The 27900-nt window shown below is 43.4% G+C and overlaps 1 protein-coding gene across 1 annotated transcript; it reads left to right on the top strand.

Moving 5' to 3' along the window:
• On the top strand, positions 1-26567 carry LOC111869254 (esterase FE4). The gene is made up of 10 exons (XM_023860637.2): positions 1-419; positions 11992-12129; positions 12314-12473; positions 13433-13618; positions 13906-14105; positions 15358-15529; positions 16262-16440; positions 20007-20157; positions 24785-24917; positions 25609-26567. Exons 1-10 carry the CDS (start codon positions 282-284, stop codon positions 25772-25774), a joined length of 1623 nt encoding a protein of 540 aa, XP_023716405.1. The 5' UTR covers positions 1-281; the 3' UTR covers positions 25775-26567.
• Positions 26568-27900: the final 1333 nt, after the last annotated feature.

Genomic DNA, 27900 nt, shown 5'->3' with positions numbered 1-27900 from the left:
GCCAGTTTTCAGCTTGTACACCCGTGACCGCGGTTGACGTGGCTGGCCAGCATGACAAGTCGATTTTTTTGTGTGTGTAGAGTATGTATAGGAGATAAAGCATCAACAAGAAAGATAACTTTGACGAAGCATTACAGTTTTCCTTAGCAAGCATTACGATGCAGTTTTTAACCGATAAGCGGTTAGTTCCTTGCTAGAGGCAGCACACGGCTGTGGCACAATGTGAAGTTCTGCAGAAATGATACGTTACTTGAGAGCGGGAGCGGCTTCTTGAAGCGAACATGTCGGATATTGTGGCTGTTTCTGTTGCGCAAGGGAAGCTCAGAGGAAGGGAGGCGACCACGAAATCGGGAGGCACGTACTACAGCTTCCAAGGGATCCCCTACGCCAAACCGCCCGTCGGGCCACTGCGTTTCAAGGTAAGGTGCAATGTACTCTTTCTGCAGAACAAAGAACTAAGCCCGTGGTTTAAAACTGATATTTGACGCCACGGTTTTCTTGCAGAACTGTAGCGTGGCATGCCTATATAAGCATGAAATCCACAGCAGTAACCGCAGAGCCTGTGTAGAGGCTCTGAAGTCGGGAGCGACGTTTCTTTGGCGTGTATGGTCACGTGACTGCGTAACTCGGGTTAAAAAGAGAGCAGATGATTAGATTCCACTTGCCAGGCGATTAGATAGGGAGAAAGTTTGAAGCCAGTCAGAGCGATATAACTCGGAAATTGTGGCCAACACTGAAATGTAGGTATATACAAAAATGTCGGATTCATATGAGGCGACTGGGCAAACGAGAATTTGGGAAGTTGGGTTCTCCGTTTGAAACACCTTGTTAAGCTGTGAGCCGTTACGCTCAACCTCCCCCCCCCTCCATTTTTGATGCCAACAAACCTATGAATTTAATATTTTACACATGCATTGCCTCCTATTCGCCCAGTTATTTAACAGAATAATGTGAAGCCCCGTGTGACCTGGCATACCAGTTGTGACGGGAAGTGAAACTCGGTCTGACAGTTGACTGGAAACCGTTACGGTGTAGCGTGGCTGATGAGGTTCGATCCTGCACTACCAAACGCATGCAGCAAATTAAACCGTTGACTCCTGTAACGTAGAGACCAGAGTTTCTCAATCAGTGGCCCTCGGACTGCTAGCGGCCTTCGGCTTGGTTTATGCAAATTGGCGTTATGAAACATGTTACAAATAAAACTTACACCAGAGGCAGCATATGTTGTCTGCTGTTATGAACAAGTTTAAACTATTTTCCGATTTGCCATTGAAAGAAAGGAAAATCAGAAGGCCCATTGCTTGGTGAAGAGAATTTTTAATGAAATCGGCGCTGGGCTCAAAACGTTATCCACGAAAATCCCTCAGACGCCTTCGACAGAAAAGTGGGGTTTCAGGTGTCAGGCTTCAAGTTTACTGTATTTTCGAAAAAGAACCTTCAGGTGTGAGTGCGCATTGCATTTTCAACATCTGCTGTAATGCGGGCAAGTTCCTTTTGAGAGTGTGTCAGATTATAGCTTTGATGATTCGCGTGCGGAGGGAACCCGGGTGACTTGACCAGACGGAACGTACGCTACGCTGTTCCACCTGAGTGTCCAATTGATTTGCTGGAAGTTCTAAAATGATTGCACCATGTAAACACGTTTAGATGTTCCAGCAATAATTATACTACTAGAGCAGTACATGTACTGTACACGGTGAGAGAGACAGGGACTTGGGAGAAAACACTGACTGTTGACCCACCGACCCACGAACCAGTGATGTAGAAGATAATGTTCTCTTGCGTTGGAAATACGCCATCACACCAGAAAGTGAGAAAGTGCTCTCACAGTTAACCTTATCACACGTCAGGTCAGACGAGAAGTGAGGGCACCATGTTTGACTTATTTGCATAAGTCATGCAGGGAGGGACATCTAGGCGCCTATCTGAGCGCATAAATAGAAATGGCAACTTGCAGACGGACAGTTAGAAAAATGCACAAATCGCGCCCTTATTATAACACGACGCCAGGCGCCGGATGTCGCCGGCGAGTAGGTACAACTCTGGTTATATTCAGGAGGTCCCGCACCCAAATCTCGGCCCCAAGACCAGCTGCACTCTATTTGCGTGGTTTTCCTCAATCCCTCCAGGCACATGCTGAGATAGTACCTCAAACCACGATCACTTCGCTCCATATTTTCTATAACTCATTGTTCTCTGCTGGACGTTGTATAGCCCTTGCCACAAACGGTATAGTTACGTAAATGAAAGCCGCGCCATAGCTCAAGCGCTTAGTCGCTGGCTTCCTACCGCGACGGCCAGGATTCGATCCCGGTTCTAGTCAAGTTGGATTTGTGGTGGACAAAGTGGCGCTGGGGCAGGTTTTCTCCGAGTACTTCGGTTTCCCCTGCCAACCTTCATTCCACCAATTGCTCCACAATCACCCTCACCTATCATCTGGGGCTGGTACAATAGGCCAGAAGTGGCCGCAGTACAAGGGACTTAGTCCCACCCCACTAGCAATAAAAAAATACGTAAATGAAATAAACGTGTAAATAAATACACGATCCCAGGGACTTTTTATGTCGTCATACGAGTAGATATCCTACAGTTAATATCCTAAACCTCTGCAAGTTCGGTATCCAACCAGCAGCTGAGATTAAACATCTTGGTAATGCCGATAACTGGCTATCAGAGGAAAAAGGTAAAACCGTAATGAAACTAGCCTTCATTATCTGAAGTTCAAAATCCACACGAGTGGACCAAAGCGACCAGGCATGAGAACTCCATGTTTTCACGATAAGCCCCATTGCCTCTGCTGCTGAGAACAGAACCAATAAAACAACGATTTTTTTAAGGTTCGTGATAGTGATTGGTATGAGTATGACGTTATACTTTCGAAAGGGCTTAACTGAGTAGATGCTTTCCCTTTTTAGTCTTGATGACAGGAACGGACCATGTTTCCGAAACTTTATCAAATACGTAGTGTTCGTATAATCGTTTAAACATAAGAAAATGATAGTAAAGTCAATTTCAGGCAATCAAAACATGGATCCTCTAGAAATACGGACAGTAATAAATTCAAGGAACCCGTGCTGTGTAAGCATTTAATGTTTCCGAATATGGTAACACAAGTTTTCAGTTCCCGTGTTTGGATTCTGGTGGTGAGTCGAGAGCACGTGTGTAGCGTCAAGAGGGGTGTCCCGCATAGTAAGAGTACCCCTCAATTCGCGAAATCTAAACCTGGCAAGTCTCGACGTCCCGGCGAAGACCGGCTTCTTAACGACATTATCAATGAGTCCATTAAAACCTCGAGAATTCTGAAGGTTCAAATTCTGCGGTGGGCAACTGCTTTTTTGTTTGGGGCGCAGAGTCTGGTTGGAAGTATTCTATATTTAATTACCTATATTACAACCGTCGACACAACAGTGGGGGTATCTCCAATGAAGATAACAAATATTGGTACATATTTTTCTTGTTTAATGTAAACGTATTTTATTATTTTTATTGTAAGTGGGGTGAGACTAAGTCCCTTGTACTGCGGCCACTTCTGGCCTATTGTACCAGCCCGATGATAGGTGAGGGTGATTGTCGAGCAATTTGTGGAATGAAGATTAAAGGGGAAACCGAAGTACTCGGAGAAAACCTGCCCCAGCGCCACTTTGTCCACCACAAATCCCACTTGACCAGACCCGGGATCGAACCCGGGCCGCCGCGGTGGGAAGCCAGCGACTAACCGCTTGAGCTATGGCGCGGTCCTAATGAAACGTAAGTTGTGCTACATGTTTCGACCATACAGTTTACATTAAACAAGTAAAATATTTACCAACTTCTGTTGTCTTCATTGAAGATATCCCAGTTTTGTCTGTTGTGCCGACGGCTGAAATGTAAGTAATTAAACGCTATATACACAACAGGATGCAATCTACAAAGTTTAAGAATTCAATAGACGTACTTAAAAATTTGCTAAATATTCGTCAGTTTTGGGGACTGTACGTCGTTTATGCGTACAGATAACAAAAATAAGTTAGAAGGAATATTTTACAATCTGCTTCACGTTCTAAAAGCGTAAAGACACTCACAAAACCACACTCTTAGTGGGCTGCACGCGACTTATCATATCCATTTGCAGGTTCAATAAATGAAATTTATAAATATGTGTACAAGATACTCAAAAACATGAATTGAAGAAAATATAGAAGCTGTAGAAATTAAAACATTTTAATGAGACTATACGAGAACACCCATGGCCAGTGCAGATAATTCTAAATACGCCCAGAACTACACATCCCATTAATTAACGTAACTGTTCCAAATTTAATAATTTGCTTGCAAATTACCCGACTACACACAGGCATACCTTTGTGGACATTAGTAATATTATGACGTGAATTACTCGTAAGAATGTCAAATTGATAGCATACTCAAGAGTAACTTTTTCTGTAATTCTGCTCACGTTTTTAAAACAAACCCTTTCTTTTCGGGTTTGTAAAAATAAATGTGCCGTGAACTCTAAACACTAATTCAAAGTCCCCTCGGACGCTATGAAGGAACAGTGTTGCCAGATACAAAGCCTAGATACGCCTTTGTAGATAAGATTAAACTGAACTAGCAGCACTTGAAATGCTGCTACAGACTTTGTCCATCAAAACTGTTTTAAATAATTCAGCCTTTGACATACTTAGCTTTGCTAGCCGTGCCAGGTCTGTGTTGTTATTATTCTTACTGTTGTTGCACTATTTGAATGCTTATTGTTCGTGTCTATGTTTTATTTTGCCTCTTTCCTTGTTCTTGCTTTATAATTGGCCTTTGGACTGTTGAGTAAGCTCATAAGCAATTAAAGTATTGAACGGAATTACTATTATTGTTAACAAAATCTTTTAATATGTAGCAAAGTGAAAACATTAAGAGCGTATTAAACTCGGGGATCGTGCTCGGAATGTTTTTGCCTTCGCGTCTGTTACCTCAAATTGTAAATCAGATACAGAGAACTGTAATTTAAAGTGTCGTTTTGTAAGCACGCAGGACCTCGTCGCTTGTCGCACGCAGAACGGAGGATTCCCAGGACCGCGACTAAGAAGAGTGCGACCTTCTGAGTTGTAACGCCATACAGTTTGGTAGAATTTCACCGACATTTCAGAGGAACGTATAGCCTGATTATTGCTGGTTTACTGCTTGGCTTATGGAGCCGACGCGTTCCTCCGTAAAGTCGGCCAACCTCTACTGAACTACACGGCATTACATCCCACAAGAGGATACGTTTCATATATAAAGTATAGAATGCACCGTGTACACAACAACACTCAGCATTCAAAACAAAGAAGACACTACTGCGTCAACATTTGCTTGTATTATGTTTATTAGAGACGCAACATGTTTCGACCCTTTCACGGGTCATCATCAGGCGTCTGAGCTGTTGAGTTGCAATCATACGTTTCATAGAATAGAAATGTTTGAAAACGTTTCTGAAGAGAACATTTGGAAGTAAGGCGAAGCATCTGCAGAACTAAGTGCAATCAGAAGGAACGCAATACGAGTATCATTCATCATCATCATCATCATCATCATCATCATCATCATCACTGGCACGACAGCCCTTTGTGAGCCCTGGCCTTCCTCAGGATTGGTCGCCATTCTTCTCTATTCGATGCTACATTCCTCCAGTTCTTTACACCCAAAAGTCTTATGTCCTGCCACACACATTCTTCCCATCTTAACCTTGGTCTTCCCACTCTCCTATTTCCTTCTGGTTTGGTATTAAGCATTTTCTTGATGGTTCTATTCTCGCTACGACTATTATTACGGCGGACAAATGAAGGAAGCTGGGACGAGCAGGACATGTGAAACACATGTGGAAAATGAGAAATGCGTGTAGAACCAGAGTGGGAGACACCGGTTACGAGACGTGAGTAGAAGATACGTTAAAATCACAATGGATGCCCAAGGAACAGAGTGGACTGAATTTGTTTTGCTCCGTGACAGGCTCTTGCAGATGTAGACCAATATGGTAGACCTACACAGAAGGCGGGTAATTACGTGAACTGCGCTACGAGTAACTTCTGTTCCACACAAGTAAAGGTAAAGGGTAAATTTATCCCTGTGCCTAAGCTAGCAATACGCCCTAAAATGAGTTGGGAAGTGGCTGTATAGCTCTGTCATTCGACGCTAGAAGAAGGTGAGTGGTCAGCTTCACGCCCCTGCCGCCTTATTCCTGGGGAAGACGCTGTCGGTACCCAAGAGACAATCCTGTGTGCTAGAGAGAATAGGTCAAGGTCAATCCCTTGTCCTTAGCTGGAATGGCAGCCCAGTTCCTCTGTCGTTGAACCCCGTGGCTCCGTAGGCCATTCGGTCGCTTGGTCACATCATTAAGAATTACTAGCAACATGGGGGGGGGGGTTGTATCCTTAAAAAATGAATAGGCCCTATTCGTGTATCTTTGCACTCCTTTTAATTCCTACGGGTTGGTGCGTCTGTGTACAGATACCCAGAAACATCCTCACGCTACGTAATTTTATTATAGCATTTTAAAGATAATTGCTGTATTTCTGAAAAGTATGCAGTATTAATTCATATTGTGGCGTGTCGCCTAAAAGCCGCAATATCTGAGTCAGAGTGGGTGTCCATTGCTAGACAACGGCTCGCATCGTTATCTGTGTGACAAACACGTCACGCGACAACGCATACTGTGACGAGCGGCCTAAAAGCCACAACCTGCGCATCGGCTGGGCGGAGCTTCGCGGGGCGCGTTCCTGTGGTAACGCGAAATACACCGTTACTCTGAATTTTGATGGCGCTATTGGAGACATATCCATGGTAACGCCATTCTAAACAGACTGTTACACGGGTATGACAAAACGGAACTCTTTAAGGGAGGTGATTGCTATCCAATCCGCCTAGCAGGAATAAAGTGAAGGCAGTTCAGAAAAAGAGTTCAAAAGCGAAGTTCAGAGAGGTCAGAACAGAAGTGAGAAGAGAGTCCAGAAGACCAGAGGTGTAAGATGCAAACAACAACGAGGACTTTGGTATCCAGAAGCAGTTGAATCTGTGAATTGTTGCAGTCGAGTGTGAGTGAGTGGGTAGCGTAACTGTTCCAAGAATTTTAGCAGATAGTAGACGCAATAAAATAAAGTGACTTTTCCTGGTTGTTGCTTATAATTCTAGTCCTTCACTTTAGAGATATGTAAAAATAAAATTCCATTGCCTACTTTTTCCTGATATGGAGGTTCGAAGTCTCCGTACTATCTCCTGGTCGGCGCGAGTCGTGCTTATCTGAGTCTCTGTTCGCCCTGCGCGCTCCCGTCTGAGCCAGATAAAGCGCAGTATGGCATTGTGTCATTAGACAATCAGATACAGAATCACTGGTATTTTTCATAAGCCTGTTATGTACATTATTTCAAATGAAATCATTATATATAAAAAGTTGTTAATTATTAGTTAAGCAGATAGTTTTAAGCGCTTAAAATTATGCGCTAAGGTATACACTTTATAATGTCTCAGACTGTAACATTCTTCAATAATGTACCTACCGACTTAGTACCACAAAACCAAATTCGTAGGAATTTAAAGTATTAAATAAATATCTCTGAGAAAGAATTTTATTATCAACTTCGAGGTAAACAGAGTTTTCAAATAAAATTTCAGACATGCGAATCCTCAAGTATCCTCTGGTATCATGGATTAAGATGATTTTCGTCAAAGCTCCAGTTCGTAAAATACAATTTAAATCTATGGCCCCTGGTGTTCCACTGCCCCCGGAACCCGTCATCACAAGGTGGGGAACGTGGATTGATGCTACACTTTACTATTGCGATCTTTTTCAAATAGTGAATGACACTGTAGCTTCAATGAAGACGGAGGATGCGAGGGAAATTGAAGCTGCTCAGGAACAGTTCTCGTGCAGCGAAGTGGAAGGACAGCTGGCCTTCATAAAGGCAAATTTCAGTTCCTTGACGGAAGGAATCAGATGCTTACAGGAGAAAGGTGCAACGCTAGACGATTCGCTCGCTCTGGTGAAAAAAATAGCCAGTGATTTGGAGAAAGTGTCAGGGGACATTGATAAAATGGTGTCAAGAAAAATGAAAAGTGTTCTGGATAAAAACCCAGGTTATGAAAACATTATGCAGCATTTCTCGAATTCTGTCAGGAGAGTCCTTCAGCGCTTTCAGTATTGAAGAAGAACGTACTGCTAGTGATTTGGTACACTTCAAGTGCGCTCCCACTGTGTCTGCAGATGTGGAAAGGAGTTTCTCCAAGTACAAGAATGTGCTGTCGGACAAGAAGCGCTCTCTCACCTTCGAGAATCTCCGCATGTTGACTGTCATCTATTGCAACTCTGAATGAGGTGGCACTTAAATGTTGGAATATATACCCTACTTGTACATTTGATAAGCGTTCAAACGCATTAAAACATTTAGCTTCAAATTCAATCATATATTGCTTAATTTTCAGCATAAAAAGAGGAAGAACTTAAAAGAGTAACGTTCACTTCGCGGTGTTAATAAAGATTAAAAATACATTTTAAAACAATTAGTAGATTTTCCATGACATGATACATTTTAGGTTGTTTTTCTGGATTTTTTCGGTCATTTTGTCATTTTTAAAATATTTTAGGTCATCAAAATTCGGGCCCTGGTGATAACTGATGAACTGTTCGAGATAGGCAGTTATGATTTTGTATGAAGACACACCATAAACATACTTTGAAAACTACTATTTATGAAGCATATATTCAGTGATGATAATTATAAACATAGATATATTACGAAACAGAGATTATATCTGGCAAATCTAATGTGCTGGGAATCTTTGTTAGTAGAAATTATGCACTGAAATGGATTACTGAATTTTATGATTGATTATCTATTTACTGCCAAAAATACCGTCAACATTTCGGTGAGAAATTATTGGGAGACAAAACTTGTTAAAACACACAGTCTTAGCCTGAAAGGTTTCGTAAAGACTGCACACGCTTCATACACTGTTGAGCATCAGTAAGAACAAAACAAAGGCCGCGCTGTAGCTCAAGCGATTAGTCGCTGGGTTCCCACCGCGGCGGCCCGGGTTTGAGCTTGGTTCTAGTCATGTGGGAATTGTGGTGGACGAAGTGGCGCTGTGGCAGGTTTTTTCCGAGTACTTCGGTTTCCCCTGTCAATCTTCATTCCACTAATTGCTCCACAATCACCCTCACCTATCATCTGGGGCTGGTACAACAGGCCAGAAGTGGCCGCAGTACCAAGTACCACCTCACTAAGAAAACAAAGAGAAAAATAACTTGACGTTGCAAAGCTGGCACGACTGCAGGGCATGTCTCTGTTGCGGAGCGCATGTGACTACAAGTACTGAAAGCCCACGGGGAAAAACAGTGAGGGCTTCGTTACCGGTCCACCGAAGTCATGGTCGGTGATGTGTCGTGCGTGCAGCTATTGCCAGTGACCTGAAATTCTATCACGCCTCATCGAGGCTTCATTGAGACGGGGAACAGAACTAATTTGTTGCTCCGAACACTGCCTGCGTGCTACACAAGCGCTCTACCACGCATGCTGCACTCCTTGCAGTTCAACACAGAAGATTTTCCCTCCAAGCTTTGGCCTGAAGCCCCTGCTTTCTCTGGCTGCAGAAAGAGCACGAATTGCCAGGCAGAACAGGAAGCCGGATGCACATCCAGTTGCGACTGCGAACACAGTTACCGAGGAGCATTTGAGAAAGGTCGGAGAGGCCGCCCCACGTCACCTAGACGTTGGAAGTTACTCCTAACCCCCTTGACATCCAGAAGGAGACCAAACTCCTACTGTTTAACCAGTATTCACTGCGAACCGCGGGAGCCGGGGTTCGCATAGTTACAAGGCCATTATATCCTGTCCCACTTCACTCTGTACCCAAGGTCGGATGAGCTTGTCAAGGCTGCTACTGGGCATCTCACCATCAATGCCTCTACTGAAAATATCTCCCTTGACTCGCAGGAGTGGGGCTTTGACGGTTTTGGTGTGAAACATATGACGGCCAAACGCCCCTCACCTAGGGTCCCCTTCCTAGTGACACTAACACGCTGCCTGAAGTATGACCTCCATTGCTAGTAATGTCACTGCTACAACTTCCAGCATTTTGGTCACATCTGGGTCCACCGCAAACAGCCCTAGTGGGGGTGCCATTGTCACCTAGGATGCCCGGGAGACACAATGAAGCTAGCAAAACGAAATACTACAACGGCGAGGCGCCACATCCCTGCAGGGACAGAGAGTGTAACGGCGTCCAGCAGGAGCGGCAACGAGGAAGCGCCCACACACCGGACAGAAGACAGAGAAGTCTGCACCGAACACAAGCAGCACTGCACTGATTGTGCATAACCGCAGCGCACTAGACCATATCGGCCCTGAGAACTACAGGAACGGAAGACATGAAGGTCATCTGTGGGCTGTCTTTGCTATACTTATGTTCCCACTTTTGCTGTGACGCTCTGGTGTACGCCACAGTCTGGTCAAGAGCCCAGACAACGTAGGAGATCAGTCGCGGGGCTGGCGCAGTGCATCTTGGTCCTGATCGTCGCCATCGGCCGTAACTCGGAGTGTGACTGTATTCCCAAATAAAACTGTGTCTTCCTAGAATACCCCTCTCAGCCTTGCTATGTCTGTCTGTCCGTCTGTTCCGCATGTCGCAACTTGAGAACAGCTAAACGAATGACCTTAAAATTTGATACTGGGGACTTTTCGCACTTTGCTTCATGTTCCAATTTTCTTTCATCAGGATAACCGTAATGGGCACTTCACATGAAGATTCACATGCGCAACTCACTAAATGTTTGTCAGACCTAATAATGTTCTGAGCCAACGTATTTTATGTAAGATTTGAGGTGTTCACGGCGGTGACTATGAAGAAAGCAGTCTTCTGGGATGTGGCACCGTGTAGATGTGGTGTTAACCGACGTTTCGGAGGAACGTATCGCCTCCATCTTCAGGGTAAAAGGAAAATAAATCCGCAAGCGAAGAGACCGTGAGAACCGGTACAAGCAGACTGCTTGTACTGGTAATTTTGCCTGTGGTTCTGTATGGGTGTGAAACTTGGTCTCTGACATTAAGGGAGGAACATAGACCGAGGGTGTTTGAGAACAGGGTGTTGAGAAGAATATTTGGACCGAAGAGGGATGAAGTGACAGGAGGTTGGAGAAAACTGCATAATGAGGAGCTTCATAACTTGTACTCTCCTCCAAGTATAATTAGAATGATCAAGTAAAGGAAGATGAGGTGGGCAGGGCATGTAGCACGAATGGGGGAGACGAGGAATGCGTATAGGATATTGGTGGGAAAGCCAGAAGGAAAGAGACCACAGGGAAGACCAAGGCGTAAGTGGGTGGACAATATTAAAATGGATCTTAGAGATATAGGATGTGATGGTATTGATTGGATTGATCTGGCTCATTATGGGGACTAGTGGAGGGCTCTTGTGAACACCGTAATGAACCTTCGGGTTCCATAAAATGCTGGGAAATTCTTGAGCAGCTGCAGAATTGGCGGCTCCTCCAGAAGGGCTCAGCTTCATGAATAAGTAAGTACAGATTTAATTATCACACACACTTTCCAAATTCGAGGCGGTCACAAAGAGAAACTCATACATTTCCTAACTTGTTTTAACCATGTAGATAATTAGAAATACATTTCCAATCACAGCGCCTGTGTGTTTCAAACCGAAAGTAGCCATGATAATGATCGTTACAAATACTACAACTGCTGCTACTGTTGCTACTGCTAATAATAATAATAATAATAATAATAATAATAACAATAAGTTTTATTTTTATTGTTAAGTGCTTGACATCAGCAAACAAGCCAGTCGCAGGCACGTACTGAAACAGCAACAGTAACAATAACAACAAGAACCGAGAGATTATTTTTGCTTTTGTAGCTTAATCTCAGTTTCACGTAGAGGTGCAAATACTTGAATATTTAAGATCAATGGCATAGTAAGTATTGTTTTCATATTTTCTTCCTTGAAGGTGTCTTGTAACTGTTTCCTGCGCAGGCTCCTCAGCCAGCCGACTCGTGGGATGGGATGCGAGACGCCCTAGTCGAAGGCCCAACCTGCGCCCAGCTTGAGATATTCAAGAAGGAATTCAAAGGAGAAGAGGACTGCTTGTACCTCAATGTATATACTCCAAAGGTACAGTGATTCTTTACACGTCAAGTCATACAGACAGCTCAGGCGCGACGGTCCGGGTTCGATTATGGGTCAGATCATGTGGAATTTTAGTGGACAGAGTGGCAGGTTTAAATCGAATTCTTCGGCAACTTGAGCATAATTAGTTAATGCAGGATGCTGTAAATGTGCAATAATTTTGTCGCAGCTTCCAGGAGGAAGTGACGAGTTCCCGAAGGCTGTCATGGTTTGGATTCACGGTGGAGGGTTTACAATGGGAGATGGAAACTTCTGGATATACGGACCTGACTATCTGGTCGCCGAAGGTGTCGTCCTTGTCACGCTGAATTACCGCTTGGGTCCTCTAGGTAACCACAACATTAACGTGTTACCGTTCTTGGGGTAATCCCGACTGACTACACACGTTAGTACGTATGTACGAGTACGGGTATGTAACTTTAAGATAGACATGGTTGGGGCTTCAGCTCTAGCGCAGCCACAGAAAGGGAAATACTCTTTTTCAAACACAGAGGTACTTAAATGAACCACATACACTCGAAATGGCATGTGTGTGTATGCTGAGTTTCTGCGTGTGAAAGAAATAGTTTCAGCAGTCGTGCGTTTTACATGTTAGGACCAGCGTTTGCAAAAATTTGATATGGCGCCCAGCATATTTTAAGGGTGGTTTAATGCATCTGAAAACTGTAAAATAACAATGCATAGGAAGAATTTTACAGGGATGAAAATATTATATTTTGGAGTGCCGGTAACAGATTTGACACCGCAAATTTGATTACTGTTGCTATTATATTAAGGAGTGTAAAAGTAGCGTGCGTCTCCAAGAATCTCTCGTATTTCAATTACAGCCTGCCTTGGTCTATGTTGCTCGTCCCTGAAAGAAAGTCCTTGATGCCCATTCTTGGTGGCACAGTGCATAAAATGCCATAACCTCGTTAAAGACTCCCGAATGATTGCTGTGTGACGATTACATATGGCGTGGAAATACTACATTTTAGGTTAAGTGGCGTAGGTTCATATAGATAGTCAACAGATTTCCCTCTATTTATGAAATACGAGGGTTCATTGTCGCCTTTGGTCTTTATTCGAGCCATGTTAAGCAGTCCGCATCCTCAGACTCCATTTTATTATCCATCAATGTAAGCCGTTCTGACTAATATGATTAGTTTGTGCCAAGAATTGTGAATACAAATTTAAACGAAATAATTAATCAGTCATCAGTAAAAATGATGATTATATTGATGATTATGTATGGTATTTCGCTGCACAAGGCATGCATTTCCAAATAATTGCATCATCCCTTGTCCAGGATTCTTGAGCACAGGAGACTCGGTGTTACCCGGTAACAACGGCCTAAAGGACCAAGTGATGGCTCTACGCTGGATTCAACAGAACATTGCGCAGTTTGGAGGAGATCCTGGCAACGTCACCATCTTTGGAGGGAGTTCCGGGGGTTCTTGTGTACACTTTCATATGTTATCTCCCATGTCTGAAGGTAATGACGCATTACAAAGCAAAATTCCTTACTTTAAATCGAGATGTCACACTTACCAGACTGGTAAGATTGGGTAGCCAGTGCTTGCCGATAGTGCGCTAGGACTCCATGGAAATAATAGCGTCAGAACACACAACCTTATATGAACCCTACTTAGCTTATCATAAACTAAGAAAGGTCGAACCCACACTTGATTTGAGCTGCTTTTATTTGCTGCGATATTCTGTTTCAAACGTAACATGTTGCCCCGAGAAGCTGTGTGGTCACAATGCACAAATTTCCTGCAGGACTGTTTCACCACGCCATATCTCAAAGTGGGTCAGCCATCAACTCATGGGCACTGGACGAGAGCCCGCGGAAGAAAGCGTTTCTGCTCGGGGAGGTGCTGGGATGTAGGACTAATGACTCAAACAGATTGATGGACTTCCTTCGTACTGTGCCAGTGCGGCGACTTGTAGAGGGCGTCATCAAAATTAAAGCGATGGAGGTAAGGACATGTCTGTCACGTTGCTTGGCACAAGCAGATGACTTGCGATAGCAAGCTAATACTCAGTAGTCTGTCTTTGTACACCACAGCCTCAGGAAAATTACGATCTTATAATTGAAGAAGGATCCATATCAAGAAAATACTCAGTGACAACTTTCATGCTTATTGTTCAGACATTCTATGAATATCCTGGCCATATTCCAGGCTCGTTGGTGGGATATTTTGAATCTGTATCGTAGTAAGAGTGCAGGTAGCGCCTTCTATAACAGAGTTTGAATTGGAACGGTGGAATACCAATCGCTGGAAGCCCTAAGTGCCCATGTTTTCCATAGCCATTTTGTATATATTTCATTTGAAATTCATCTTACCTAAGAAGTGCTATGAAATTCACTCTCGCGTGCCTTTGTTCTTGAACTATTACCACATATTTACAAAAAACAACTATCGTAAAATCTAATCCAGTGCACATTAAAATAAGCACAAGAAGCATTCGTCTTCCTTCATATTTCACGCAGTTTACTTGGCACTGCACGAAATTTTCGTCATGTGAATCTCACAAATTCTTGTATCCCAGATAATTATGGTTTCTGACTGTGACCAGATATGATCCCATGTTACATAACTTACAGTTGCAGTCTTCATGGACCTTGATATAAGGCGCGTGACCTTCGAGTATGGGCTCTTTAATATGCTTTCTAATCCCTTCTTCGACTTCCTGTAGTTTCAGTCCAGTCTGCTGGACAGAGAAACTTACACGTTCTTTTTATAGTGTCTCTTAATATCCGGAAATTAAATAACTAAAAATTAATCCTATTTTTATGTAAGTTGTGAAAAAGAATTTGGGGATTAACATGGAATTACTTGCCATTACAAACTAATAAAGATAAATGCAATTAGATTGTAATATATCCAGTTTTCATACATTCTTGTAATACAAATAGTGGACCACTGTGTTGAAATTGTAGTATGTAACATGAAAATACGAAGCATGTGTTCATATATGATTTTACCTTCTGCTTGTCTGTAATTGCGTTCACCCACCAAACAACTACAGTAGTGAAAGAGATGTTTGGAGTAAAATTGTGGAGAGAGAGAGAGTATTTGTCACTCTCCGTGCCACTGTACGCGTTTTCCTTCGCAGCATATCTAGCTTATACGCCTGCAATTAGTAGTTATCTTGTTTGTTTGTTTGTTTGTTGCTTGATTGAAAATAAATGTGGTCTACTCTGTGCTGTTGCTATTTGTACAACAGGCGGAGTACCGCGGAAAATGTTTCTTTGCGCCTGTAATTGAGCGTGGGAGGATAGAAGGAGAAGAAATTTTCCTTAGTGAGCCTCCGATTGATGTGGTGACCCAGGGAAGGTCCCACAAAGTGCCCTATATAATTGGAGTAACTTCACACGAAGGCCTGATTATGCTTAAAGGTAAGTTTGGCAGTAGCATCAGGTGATAATCACATATTTAAACATGCTTAATACTGTAAGAAGTATACAAGAAACGTCTCACTTTTGGCTATATTTCGGTGTGTGTCTGAGTGAGTGCAAGAAACTTTGGGATCATTCAGCATTAAAAACTATATAATTTGAAGTTTTCGCGGCACCCGTATGGAACGAGTCTTCTTGGGCTATTAGCCTTGTGAAGATTAGAGTCCAACTTTTCAGAGACCCCAATTTCAATATTTTCAACGAAAGACGCCCTCTTTCTGACCGTAATTGTTCGGTTGGAGTCTTCGATAAAAGAATGGCATGCAGACTGCGCCAAGAAACGTCGGAGCCTGTGCTGATGACTCTTTCGACTGTTGGATTCAGTGCACGGAGTGAAAAGTACGGCCCTACGAAAGATATGAATATGAGAGGGCTGGTGTTTTGTGTAATGAGGAGTGTGTTCTTTCAACTAGCGACTCTGATTAAGTTTGGAAGTATTTCTTTTGTTAGTTTGTCCTTCTCTTAAGGCGGTCACGGTCGCCGAGAGGTCTAAGCCATGTACTGTCTTGTCACGCTCGGAAGCCGGGATCGCGGGTTCGAATCCCACACACGGCATGGATCTTTGGTATGTGTATGTGTTTATTCTATATTTAGGTAGAGGCCTTGCAACGTGTCTACATGCTAGAATATAATGGCAGAATTGCTAATTCTATTCCTTCTTCTTTCCAAAAGAGATTCAGCTGAACCCACAACAACTTGATATCTACAATAAGAACTTCGAGCTACTGATTAGAAAAATAATTCACACCGAACTGAGTGACAGACAGCTGAAGGAAGTGGCCCGGAAGATCAGGCAGTTCTACTTCGGAGACCGGCCTCTGTGCCAGGAAACCTTGCTGGAGTATGTGGATGTAAGTAGAGCAGAGCGGGGGTCAGTGCCGTCAGCCTGCAACGGCAATAAGCATTTATGTGTGTGCCACGTGCAGACGGATACTTGGATTGCAGATCTTGTTCGTGTTCACTGAATTTGAAATTACCGGGGAGGAAACGATAGTGGCGCACCCCAGTAATTGCCTGGAGGGACTGAACTAAACTACGAGAAACCCAAATGTAAGAGCCAGTGCCCAAGCTGAAGTCCGGGCGCCTCCTAAATGTGCGTTCACGCTTCTGCTTCCGTAAGCTCGGTTCGGCATTGAAAACAGAGGGCTCCTTCAACACTCACTGTCATAAGCAACGGGCGTTACAGTGAAATTAAGAAATGTGAGTATTTTTCGAAACTATAACAACTTCTTCAACAGACTGAAATGCTGAAAATGCAGTTCGTGTACGAGTTATGAAGCAGTGTGCCATCAGCTTTGAAGTTCAGTGATAGGCGTTACGCCCAGAGACTGAATGTATTGCTCTGGGTTAGTTTTGCGAATAAATACAGTTACGCTTATCATTATAGGGATATGCGGGGTGTGTTCTTGGAAGAAGAAACCAAACTGTTACAATTAAATTTAAATGAACGCCATGCTTGGAAGCAGTGGGTCTGAAACTTGACATGTCACCTCCCTTTTAGCTCTCATCAAAATCTCGTATTTATATTATTTTTCATAATCAGGTCGCATATAATTAGTACCACACCGAAACTGAATGGAAAGTCTGCACTTACTTGTGAATTATGCTAATAAATGCTGAAACATAATCACTCTAAAGTGTTAATAGTTTTTCATATTTGGATTAACAACTCTGATGTTTTATAAATTATTATATCGGATTATTAACTCCAGCTAAAGGAACTGAGTATTTCAGCTGAATTTCCGTTAAATATTGTATTTAAGCATCCTGTTACATTAATATACTTTTCATACACAATATAATTCCGTCAACAGTGCAACTATCATTATCAATTCTTCCCTTCACAACATGTTTCGGCGGCAGCAAATGGTCATCATCAGGTGTCTCAGCTATGCCGAAACTGTTCCACCGTATAAAGTGTCCACTTACTCACCTCATATGTAGCTGCGATATTTCATGATTTAAAATATTGGATGTTACAATCGATACCTAATTAACATTAATTAAAATTCCATACGCTCTAATTTATTTTTAAATTTATAATTCAATAAACTTCTTGTAAAATTCTTTTTTACACCTGTGCTAGGGGGCATCGTCCATTTGTTCAAACGATCTAGTTCGATATGCGTCTCCTTGGGTTTGAGTGTTCGCGTGTTGGCTTCCGTGTTTAAGCCCATTGTGGTTATCGTCTGCAATATGCAAGAACCCACATATTACTGATGTTTTTTATTTACTGTCTAGTGTCGTGTTGTGTTTGTTTACTTTATATACCCACTCTGCCTGTGTATGCTGTTGTTATGCGCGTATACTGCGCTTGCTCCCGTATTTATAATATACCGGGTTGGAAGGCAGTGCTGGAGGAGGGCGTGTACTGTTATCCTGCGTAAATTTCGTGTAATGCTTCGAATATGGGATTGTGTGTGTCAGTGTATGTCGCATTCTTATGCAGATTACCTCTACTGATTTCATAAATGTGATAATCTTTTAGAGTATTCAGATATTTTCCACGGAATCTGCCATTGTTCCTATGTATGTCCACTGTTCAGTATGTGGCTTGAGTATCCGGAGTTACTGTTGCTTCTCATGTCATGAATGTGCTCTTTATATCACTAAACATTGAATTCTTCTCAAAGCCTCGTTGTGTGATGCACTCACAATGAAATGAACCTGTTCAGGCCTCCTCAACACTCCACAGTTTAAAAATAGATACATTTCTTCAAAATTGAAGCAGCAGTTTCCGATAAGACGAGACGTGACGGGCGTGACAGTTTACACGAAACCGTAGTTACCAAGAGCTTTGTAGTAAGTGAGCAGTTTGGCACGAACATTCCTTTGCCACACTCAGAGGTTTGTTCCACAGAATAAGACATGAGGTCCTGACTGCAGAGAAGATTCTTGATATATTCGGAGTTACTGCATCGTTTTGTCTTCACGGCACTCATTACTCAGAGTGTGGTCTGTTGGGTTGTGACACCGTGTATTCTTGCTAGTGGATACCAGCGATTCGAAGGAAATGCTTCCTCTGTCTTCATGGTGGAAGTCAGTACGGTAAGGATGCAGTCACGCTATATAGGAAAGTTGCAGTGAAGGTGGGCTTTCAGATCCACAGGGGGGGGGGGGGGACAGAACCCTGTGTAGGACAGTAGTAGCGGTGGACAGGGGAAAGTGAAAACAGCAGTTTTAGTGACGGCAGGATTGGCTACACAAGTACAAAGTGGATTTATGGGAAAGAAATTACCTTTTCAAGGGCCACTGCCGAGGTAAGTGAGAAAAACAACTCCATTTTCCGGGTCGTGTAGAGGGTTGTCGTCCCAGAAATATCTGACTGTCTCATCACTGAAGAAAACCCTTCTCTCTTGTCTTGAGGAAACTCCATGTCAACTTCCTAGAGGAAACGAAGAAGGCCTTTTGCTAGGACAAGATAATCACTTTCCGGGGCGAGACCCTTCTACATGAGGTCCGGAAAGGAGGGGTGCTTTCTTATTTCCCATCCACAATCCCCTTGAGAAGGGCAGTCTTTTCTCAGAAATGAGGTTCCATCCTGTAACGAATACTGGAGCCTGTTGGCTCAGACCGGGTTCTGTCTCCTCTCGGTCTCCCGCGGGTCTGAAAGCCCTGCATCCTTGCAGCATGTAAGGTTTCAGAGGACTAGAGACTTTTACTACCTCCGTAGTCAGTGCTGAGGTGAGCCAAGCTGGTAAAGCGACTGGCTAGGCGAGGCGCTGTGAGAGAACCACGTCACCAGGCACAGCTGTGGCCGGGCGGTGCAGTGCGATCTCTGGGGTATAAAAGGGAAACTACGTTAGGATGCGAGGAAAGGGGAAATTAGGTAGGTCCGTCTGCAGGTGCGTGCGATCACAATATGAACATACGTCTTCAACACTGGATTCTCTATGGGCGTGGAGGCGCACACAGCAAACTACCTTGACAGGACACAAGAGTTGCTGCATATTGCAGACTAGAACTTAATGTTAATGCGGTGTAGTCACAAGAGGAAGGTCCCTACTTTACTTCGAAGCAGGCTGTCTTTCCGATTCTATTGCATAAGGGGCCTTGAAACCACAATTCAAATAAAAGTTATATTTTGTAAAATAAAGACGGACATTTGTATTCTTATTACAGATACACGCCACATTTCTGTGTTGCTGAAGAAATTAATCGGTGAGATGTTAAGAAGGTTTCCCTGTGGGGAGCGGACAAACGGAATGAGTATTTTGAAGGAAACCCTTGAGTAACGAGTTATGACTATGAAGATGTCGATGGGGTGGGACTCCTTAAGGAAGCTGATTGCGATATTCGATGAACTGAGCCGAGTAAGGACAGTGGCAGGCTGTCTCGGTAATGAAATTTGAGTTGTATTAACACTAGGTCAGTGTCCCTGACAGACTCCTCTATATGTATTTGTTCTTTATTACAGATGAACACTGACGTTCAGTTTGTCTTTCCTATCTACATGCAACTCAAACGACAGCTCGTACACTCTGCATTCCCTGTATACTGCTACCGGTTTTCATTCGATGGAAAACTGGCGTACATGAAACACCTACTCGGAATGACGCAATATCCAGGTAATGCTAAAATATCATAATCGTGGGAAAAATCTAAAATCGAAATTATTCGGGAAATTTGTTTTCACAGTGGCGTGGATCGATATGAAATATCCTTCGCCATGTTGAGAACTGTCAAAGTTGCAAAGTTCACCTGAGACCGAGTCCCTGGTCTAGTGGTCAGAGTTCCTGTCTACAGATCCAGAGGTCCCGGGTTCGATTCCTGGCGGTACCAGATTTTCTGACAGGTAGTGGGTCTGGAACGGGGTCCACTCAGCATCGTGACGATAATTAAGGAGCTACAGCTATTTCAAGCAAATAGCGGTGCCGGTCTACAAAACCGAGATTAACGGCCGTGGGGATTCATTGTTCTGACCACGTGACACCCTCTGTCCGCTAGAGTTGGCACTGACTTCGCCGACAAGCGGCGGTCGCTCGGTTGGTAGAGTTCGCTTGCGGACTACAGGCCACGGAGTCTTTTTGTACTAAGTTGTCCATGGAGAAAAGAAGTGCAGAATGTAATCTTTAGGTAAAATATGTTTACACATGAATGACGAAATTGCATATAGTGAAATGATAAACTGCACAAAGAGAACACAGGAAAGCACTTCTGGCAGTATACATATGGGAAAATAATGTGAGAAGGCAAGCGACAAACAGTCGAGAAGAAGTTGAAGGAATGTAGACGTGAGAGGGACCGTCTCCTTCCATTGCCAGTGATCTGAAGGGCGAACGCAGTTTCGTGCTGCGGTTCGTGTCGCTCTGCCTGCAGATTTCCCGTTGCATTCCACATTTTTGCTTCCCGTTTGCAGTTTCCGTTCAGATGAATCGTTTCATTCTACTCGTGCACCCATCGTCAGTTGTCTCCCCTGGGAGCGTTTCCACTCTTGGCTTACTTTTGTGTGGACACCCTTTAAGGTTACCGTGTTTGTACCATGCAGGGCACTGAACATGTAGATGTTTCGTCCTTCCAGTACTTGCTGCAAGTGGAATTTCTCCTGCTTCATACTGTCAACTGATATTTGCCAAATTTGAATTTGTTCCAACCTACACGGTGTACAGTGTGCTTGGTTGATGCTGTCCCACAGCACTGTACACTTGCTTCATTGTGCTGCCTACGTCATAGCGACGGGTTGCGGAAGGTCAGGACATTTATCTTTTCTCTACAGCGTCCAGATCACCGTCTCTCCGACGGGTACTGGGGCTCGCTCACCGGGGTAAAGAGACCCGGGGCGTGAAACTGACCGCTCACCTCCATCTAGCGCCGAGATCAAGAACGATGGAGATATATCTCCACTTCGCCATGCATGTTCATCGTGTGCTGCTTCACTAAACAACTTTGTCGTGCTACCGTTACTTCTGGACTTCCAGACAATGCCTTTGTGCTCTGATATCTGATAGTTAAGTTTATGCAACTTATCGGTGTCTCTCTCTCTCTCTTCTTATAGCTGTTAATCAAAGTCCCTAATAGTATTACTATTACTACACCAGGACGAACTGTCTTTGTGCTGCCCAGGGCAGTGAGGGTCAGCTGGCCAGTCATCACCGCTACAAAACTCTCGGAATATCGCGATTAATACCGTGGTCTCATCTCGACGTCGTCCCTCTCAGTAGTGACCAACCTCGTCAGTCAAAATGAACAGTAATTACTCGAAGCGAACATTCATAAGCTTAATTATTTCAGTGTGCTGGGTGGATGAGTTTCTGGGTGTATATACGTTGGATTTTGAGAAGCTAAGAAGGGAACAAGTGGCCCGTGAGGCTAGTATTGGGAATACCGGCCCTTTGAAAGGCCAACTCAGGCCAGCCAAATGCTGGGAAGCCTGTTATGTCTTCATGTAACTAGCAGCAGATTTCATTCCATACTTTCCTCTGCCGGTTTGAAGCGCATTGACCATACAATTGTGGACAAGGAGTTAACATGGCAACATGACTGCATAATGCTCACCTGAGAAATATATCGTCTTCCTCCTAGATTATGGTTTCAGTGTGTTTGTAATGACTGCTGCTCCTAAAGTCAGTTCGATTGCAGTGTTTAATGGAGTAAAATTCTGAAGCTTCTTGTGCGCTTCACCATTTATACGTATAAGCTTTCTTTTTGGATAAGAAAGAACTTTTTAGGAGAATGATATTTGAGTGGGCAAAGTTATGTAACCGAATCTTATGGTGAAAAAATTATTTATATCTTCTATATTCTACTGCTTGCTTTAGTACTCCCTGGGCTCTAGAAAGGCCACGTGATCTTACTCTGCTAGTAGTAGTAGTAGTAGTAGTGGTGGTGGGAAACATGTTTCGCAGGAAGCATTCTTCTTAGCTTACTCTCAGTCCGTATAAATCCTACCCATTTAGTGCGCTCAGCAGACATTTCTTGTTTTGTATGTTGATGTTTATTTTGTACGTATTATTCTTTAGCCCTCTGAAGAAGGATTCCCATCTAAACAATGTTGGAACCTCGCAGAAAACATAATGCATCTCACTTACAAAACCCAATCAGTTAATAATTTTTAGGGAAATAATTCTTCATAGTGAGAGGCACGAGAAGCACTGCTGGGGGGGGGGGACCCAGGGATATTAAATTATAAAGCAAGTGTTAAATAAGCAACCACTTTGATTTAAAGGGCTGTAAAGCAGGGAGCGGTGTTTACTTAAATTTGTTTCTGTGTTGTGTACAATCGGATACAAATTCGGAAAGTGGAAGTGTTACTGAAACCGCCGTTACTTTTAGACAACCCTGTTTAACTGATCCGACAGTAACCTTGGGGGGGGGGGCACACATGCCTCTCAAATCTCCAAAACTTTACTTTTTATTATGGGGCACGGGGAGGACCAACAAATTTCACTTGCGACTTTGTTTGTCCTACGCTGATGAAACGAAAGAATAAAACGTCCTGAATTTTATATAAAAGAGTACGAACTTGCTCTTGGCATGCATCATTAATCGGTTATTATTATTATTATTATTATTATTATTATTATTATTATTATTGGAGGGGATGGGTTTCCCCATGCACCGCGACCAGTTTGATCTATTGTACGTCCCCCTGTGATATTCTACCAGTCTCTATACCCTACCGGTACTGGTGCGTGCCATCAGTCCCGACTCAGCCAGCGAATTCGGCATCTACTGGCTCAGCGGTATCTAGATGCTTCCCCCATCTACCAGAGGCGTTAGAGACTATTGTTGGGCGGGAAATGTCCTTACAAATTTGGCTCAGAGGTCTCCTTGAGACATGAGGTTCTTTTACGTGCCGTAAAGCTACGACACGGGACCCACGGCTTAAAGTCCTTCCCGGAGGACTTGTTCCCTGAATTTTTCCGCCCTTAAAAATTCCACGACCTCCGCCAGGTTTGATCCCGCGTACCTTGAGTCATGAGGTGGGAACGTTACCCCTAGACTACGGAGGCCGCTATCATTAATCGGTTACTAAATCGTTGTGGAGGCGGAGTCCTGCATTATCCTGAAGACAATGTGTGAACCGCTTCCTTCGGAACGGATGTAGACAGGTCAATGCCAAAGCGAGATCTCAGGTCTGTTTGTACCAGTGTTACAGTTGGCATGTTTCATATACACAGTAACGAACGCTTTGTCGTCTTATGGTAGCGCTCCTGTTTCGTATTCAAAACTCGCCTAGAAAATCAGCTATCCTCGCTGAGGTTTCCGTGGATTTCCTCAGTCCCTTCAGGCAATATTCCGGGATAGCGCCTCAAATAAGGCCAATTATTGTCATACAGGCTGAGCTACTGTCAGCGTCGGGGATTGATGGCTCTATTCCACGTTGGGTGAATGGTTATGTGCTCTTATTGCTGCCTGTGGCTAGTGCACAAACGGTAGGAGAACTCTCTAAGGTCTCTTACATTGAAACTTGTCCTGAACACAGGCCACGTCATTAGACTCTGTTTCTCTATGAACTATTTTAATATTCTCCAGTTTACGTACATGTCTCCCAAGTGGCCCTCTTCTTAATGTATAAATCATCACTTGTACTTCTACGTAGCCTCAGGTGCTGACAGCCATCCTGCCCCGAGGAACATCGCTGTCCCCTAAGCAGAAGGAAGTCATTCCCCGATGAATGAACCTGATGCATTCCCCGAATTTCATTTACATTGGCTGGTGTGGTGGCAAAAATAATCGGGCTCTTTATTTGCCAAAATTGATGTAGGGAGGCTCAATCAAAAGGGATGGAAAGAGCTGTATGGGATTTGTTTTGTTGTGGTCCTTTCATTTTCCTTGTCGATCAATCCACAAAGTACTCAGTAATAATTCTCATCTGCAATATATCAAGGTAAAGTGGTCCCTATTCGTAATTAATTAAGCACTATGCCATGAAGACATATGCCGGAGTGGAGGTATAGCTCCACCATTGTTGAGCCTCGGCACTAGCTGGAGGTGAATGGAAAGCTTCACACGCCGACCGCTTTATCCCCGGGGAAATGGTCCATGTACAAATTGATTATGAGGCTGGTTGGGCCCCTAAGTCATTCCGTCAGTTGATATGGCATCGTCAAGTAATTTACCAAACTGACAGCAAACTCAGTCACAGAAACAAAAATCATTGCGTTTAGAATTAGTGATTAAAATATCTCACCGAGACATTTGAACACATCGCGAGAAGTTTCCTAACTTCGCATGATTCAATTTAATTTTCAGGCGTGTGTCACTCTGATGAGTTAGGATACTTGTTCCGAATGGGGCACATGGACCCCGATCTGGACCCTGACAGTCCCGAGGCAAAGACACGGTCGAGACTTGTCAAGATGTGGGCAAACTTCGCGAAAACAGGGTATGTACCATTTGTGTCACTCTGGGTGCAACTGTAGCCCAGTAAACAGGGAGATCATTGAATAAATCTGGCTGAAATTTCAACCTCAACAACAAATAATGGAAAACTATTTGCCCCAAATTCAGCATTCGAACCAGACTCTAACTGAGACTGTCTCCCTGTAAAATCGGAATTAGTCGAATTCTTCTGTGATTTGAACTTTCGTGGCATCAGTTTTGCTTTTCAGAAAACAGTTGAATTGACAAAATATTTCAAAATAAACGTCCTGGTTTATTCAATTTGAATTTAACTGTATTTGGTGTACCTTCTGTGAAACAGCTGTTATATATTTCAAAGCATCATAAATGTTTACTGGGAAGAAGACTGAATTTTGGCCAGTCTCTTTCAGACGTACTTCTTTTGGACTTCACCCATCGTCTGGTATGTAAAAGACAAAACACCACAACGTTTCGGAGACTGGATTTGTCTCCGTCTTCAGGTGGATAGGGAAGGATAAACCTACTCAGTTGGGCCCGTTAGAAAGAGCTGTTCTCAATCCAGTGATCGAAAAGCCGTGGTGTTTTGTCTTTTACATACCAGACGATGGGTGAAGTCCAAAAGAAGTACAGTATACACCATCGTCAGAATCCTTTCAAGTCTATCTTACTTTCCTGTACGAAAAGCAGCTCGGGTCTGTGTCTGATGTTTGCAGATGCCCCACTCCGAAGAAGGACTGGCTCCTGAACGTGATATGGAAGCCCACTGCCCTGGGAGATCGCTGGTACCTCAACATAGACACGGAGCTCACCATGCAGCTTCATTTGAACAAGGAACGTATCACTTTCTGGGAGGACATGTTTCGTTCGCTTGAAGAGTAGTCATCTGAAGTCTCATTGGCCGGATGGCCGCATACTTGGCACGTTAAGTGACATTTACGTGGTTACTACATTATTGTAGTGTTCATAGGACCGTCTACACAACAATAATATCGACAAACAAATCGATACTAGCGTATAAACATTCGTTTATTAGGCACAGCGTTCGCTACATGTTTCGAATATGCTCGCATCAATTTCGTTTGTGGATATTATTGTTGTGTAGGTGGTCCTATTAACGCTACTGTGTGACACACAACAGGAAACGTACCCTGAAGATTTTGCATTATTTCTACGAATGAGATATGCGGTACGACATTAACTTAATGAAGCTCACAAGTTATGTACTGTTTTATGAGACAGGTCTGCCAATCAATATGCAGTTCGATTGTAAGAACGTGTAACGGAAGTAATGACGATTTACTGGTGTAACGCATGTACCTTTCATCTTCTGAGAAGGATAACCAACGACCTTTTACCATGAAGCATTAATCAGAATTAATTATACACTGAAATGGCGTTGATGAGTACAGACGAACCTCTTCTCGAAAAGTCTGACGCTATCTGAATGTGCGTAACAGCAATGCTGAAGTGAACAGTGGTGGTCGTTAGTAGCACGGGAAGACATATTTACGTTCGGCCAGTCAGTTTCGTTTTTCTGTTAGTAGTTAAATTATGTACACAGATATGGGTAACGAGCCGGTAGTCTACAGGCTGGGCGACTGAGGAGTCGGAGTTCAAGTCCCTTTACGGTCTCTTCTCCACGTTGTCCAGACCGGCTCTGGAGTCCACCTAACCACCTATCCAATGGGTACCAGGGGCTCTTTCCCCCGGGGGTAAATCGTCCGGGGTGTGAAGTTGACCACTCACCTCCAACTGGTGCCGAGGTCAAGAAAAATTGGTTATATACATCCACTCGCCCTTACGCCTTTGTGGTGTAGTTAAGTTAAGCACAGGGACAGCTTTACCTTTTACCTTAATAACCAAGGCACAATAGAATAGATTATATTAGATAGATAGATAGATACATAAATAGATAGAAGGGATTTGGAATTTTGTCTTTGTCAGATAATTCTGTCTCTGTTCAAATTCCTAAATGAGTAAAATGTGTCGAGCTGGTGTTTCGGAATCTTTTGAACTGAAACGAAAAAGACTGTTGAAACAGTACAAAAGTAAAGTTTAACAGGCAGCGGGAGCAAATTGTGTAGGGATGAGATTTATAATTATATACGTCTAGACTGTGAGACGTCTTAACATTTTCGTCATGCTGTATACCTGATTAACGTGATCTTATTTTTCGGGTGGCAAACTATGAGCCGCGGACCGAAATTATGTGTGGTCCACAGCGATACTCCAATATCATCACTACAGCTGTTATTACATTTTAATTTCTTGTACACACAGAAAAAATGTTATAACCCCCCAGAAATAAACAAAGAAAAATACTGAGATTCTGACAAATGCAGTCTTCCGTTTCCTGGTGCGTGTGTTTATGTTTCGTATACTCATTTGGTACCCATATGCCTACAACACAGGAATGAGATATTTGACTGCTGCTCACTGCAGATTCGGTTTAGGGAGTGTCTTTAATACCTTTCGAAACAGTACAATCCAGACACTGGCAGCCTCATAAAAGAGCCCCAAGAGCAACCGAATTCTCATGCATTTCGAGATACCAGTAACGCCTATTCGCCGGTGACAGCGAGCGCAACGTCCAAACCATGAACTGTTTTAAACACTGGCGTAATGGGTTCGAATATCATTTGAGGCATGGATTTTTGCTTTTATTCTGTGTTGTCCTGTGTAGGTAGCGGCCTCGCGAGGGGCTGATCCCCCGCCCAAGGCGTCCTAGCGACTGTATATGAGTAAGAAACTGTGAAACGGAAGGTTCATGATAGACCATGTCGCCGACAGTGCAGTGGTAATAAAGTGTATTCTTTTGCAAGAAATGATTTGATCGTTGAGCCGCTGGACTCCAGGGAGTATTCATTTCTGGTACACCCACCTCCCCACTAGAAATGAATTGTCTGCCCATATTCAGTATTTGTTATTAAAAGTTAATGTATAACAGTGATATAAATCTGCGCGGAAAGTAACATTTGTAACGGTTGGGTGCACAGAAAGTTACG

This window comes from Cryptotermes secundus, unplaced genomic scaffold (genome assembly GCF_002891405.2).
Source record: "Cryptotermes secundus unplaced genomic scaffold, Csec_1.0 scaffold630, whole genome shotgun sequence".
Taxonomy (NCBI): Eukaryota; Metazoa; Arthropoda; class Insecta; order Blattodea; family Kalotermitidae; genus Cryptotermes; species Cryptotermes secundus.
Note: the sequence above shows the minus strand (reverse complement) of the source record. Positions and strands in the feature narration are given on the sequence as shown.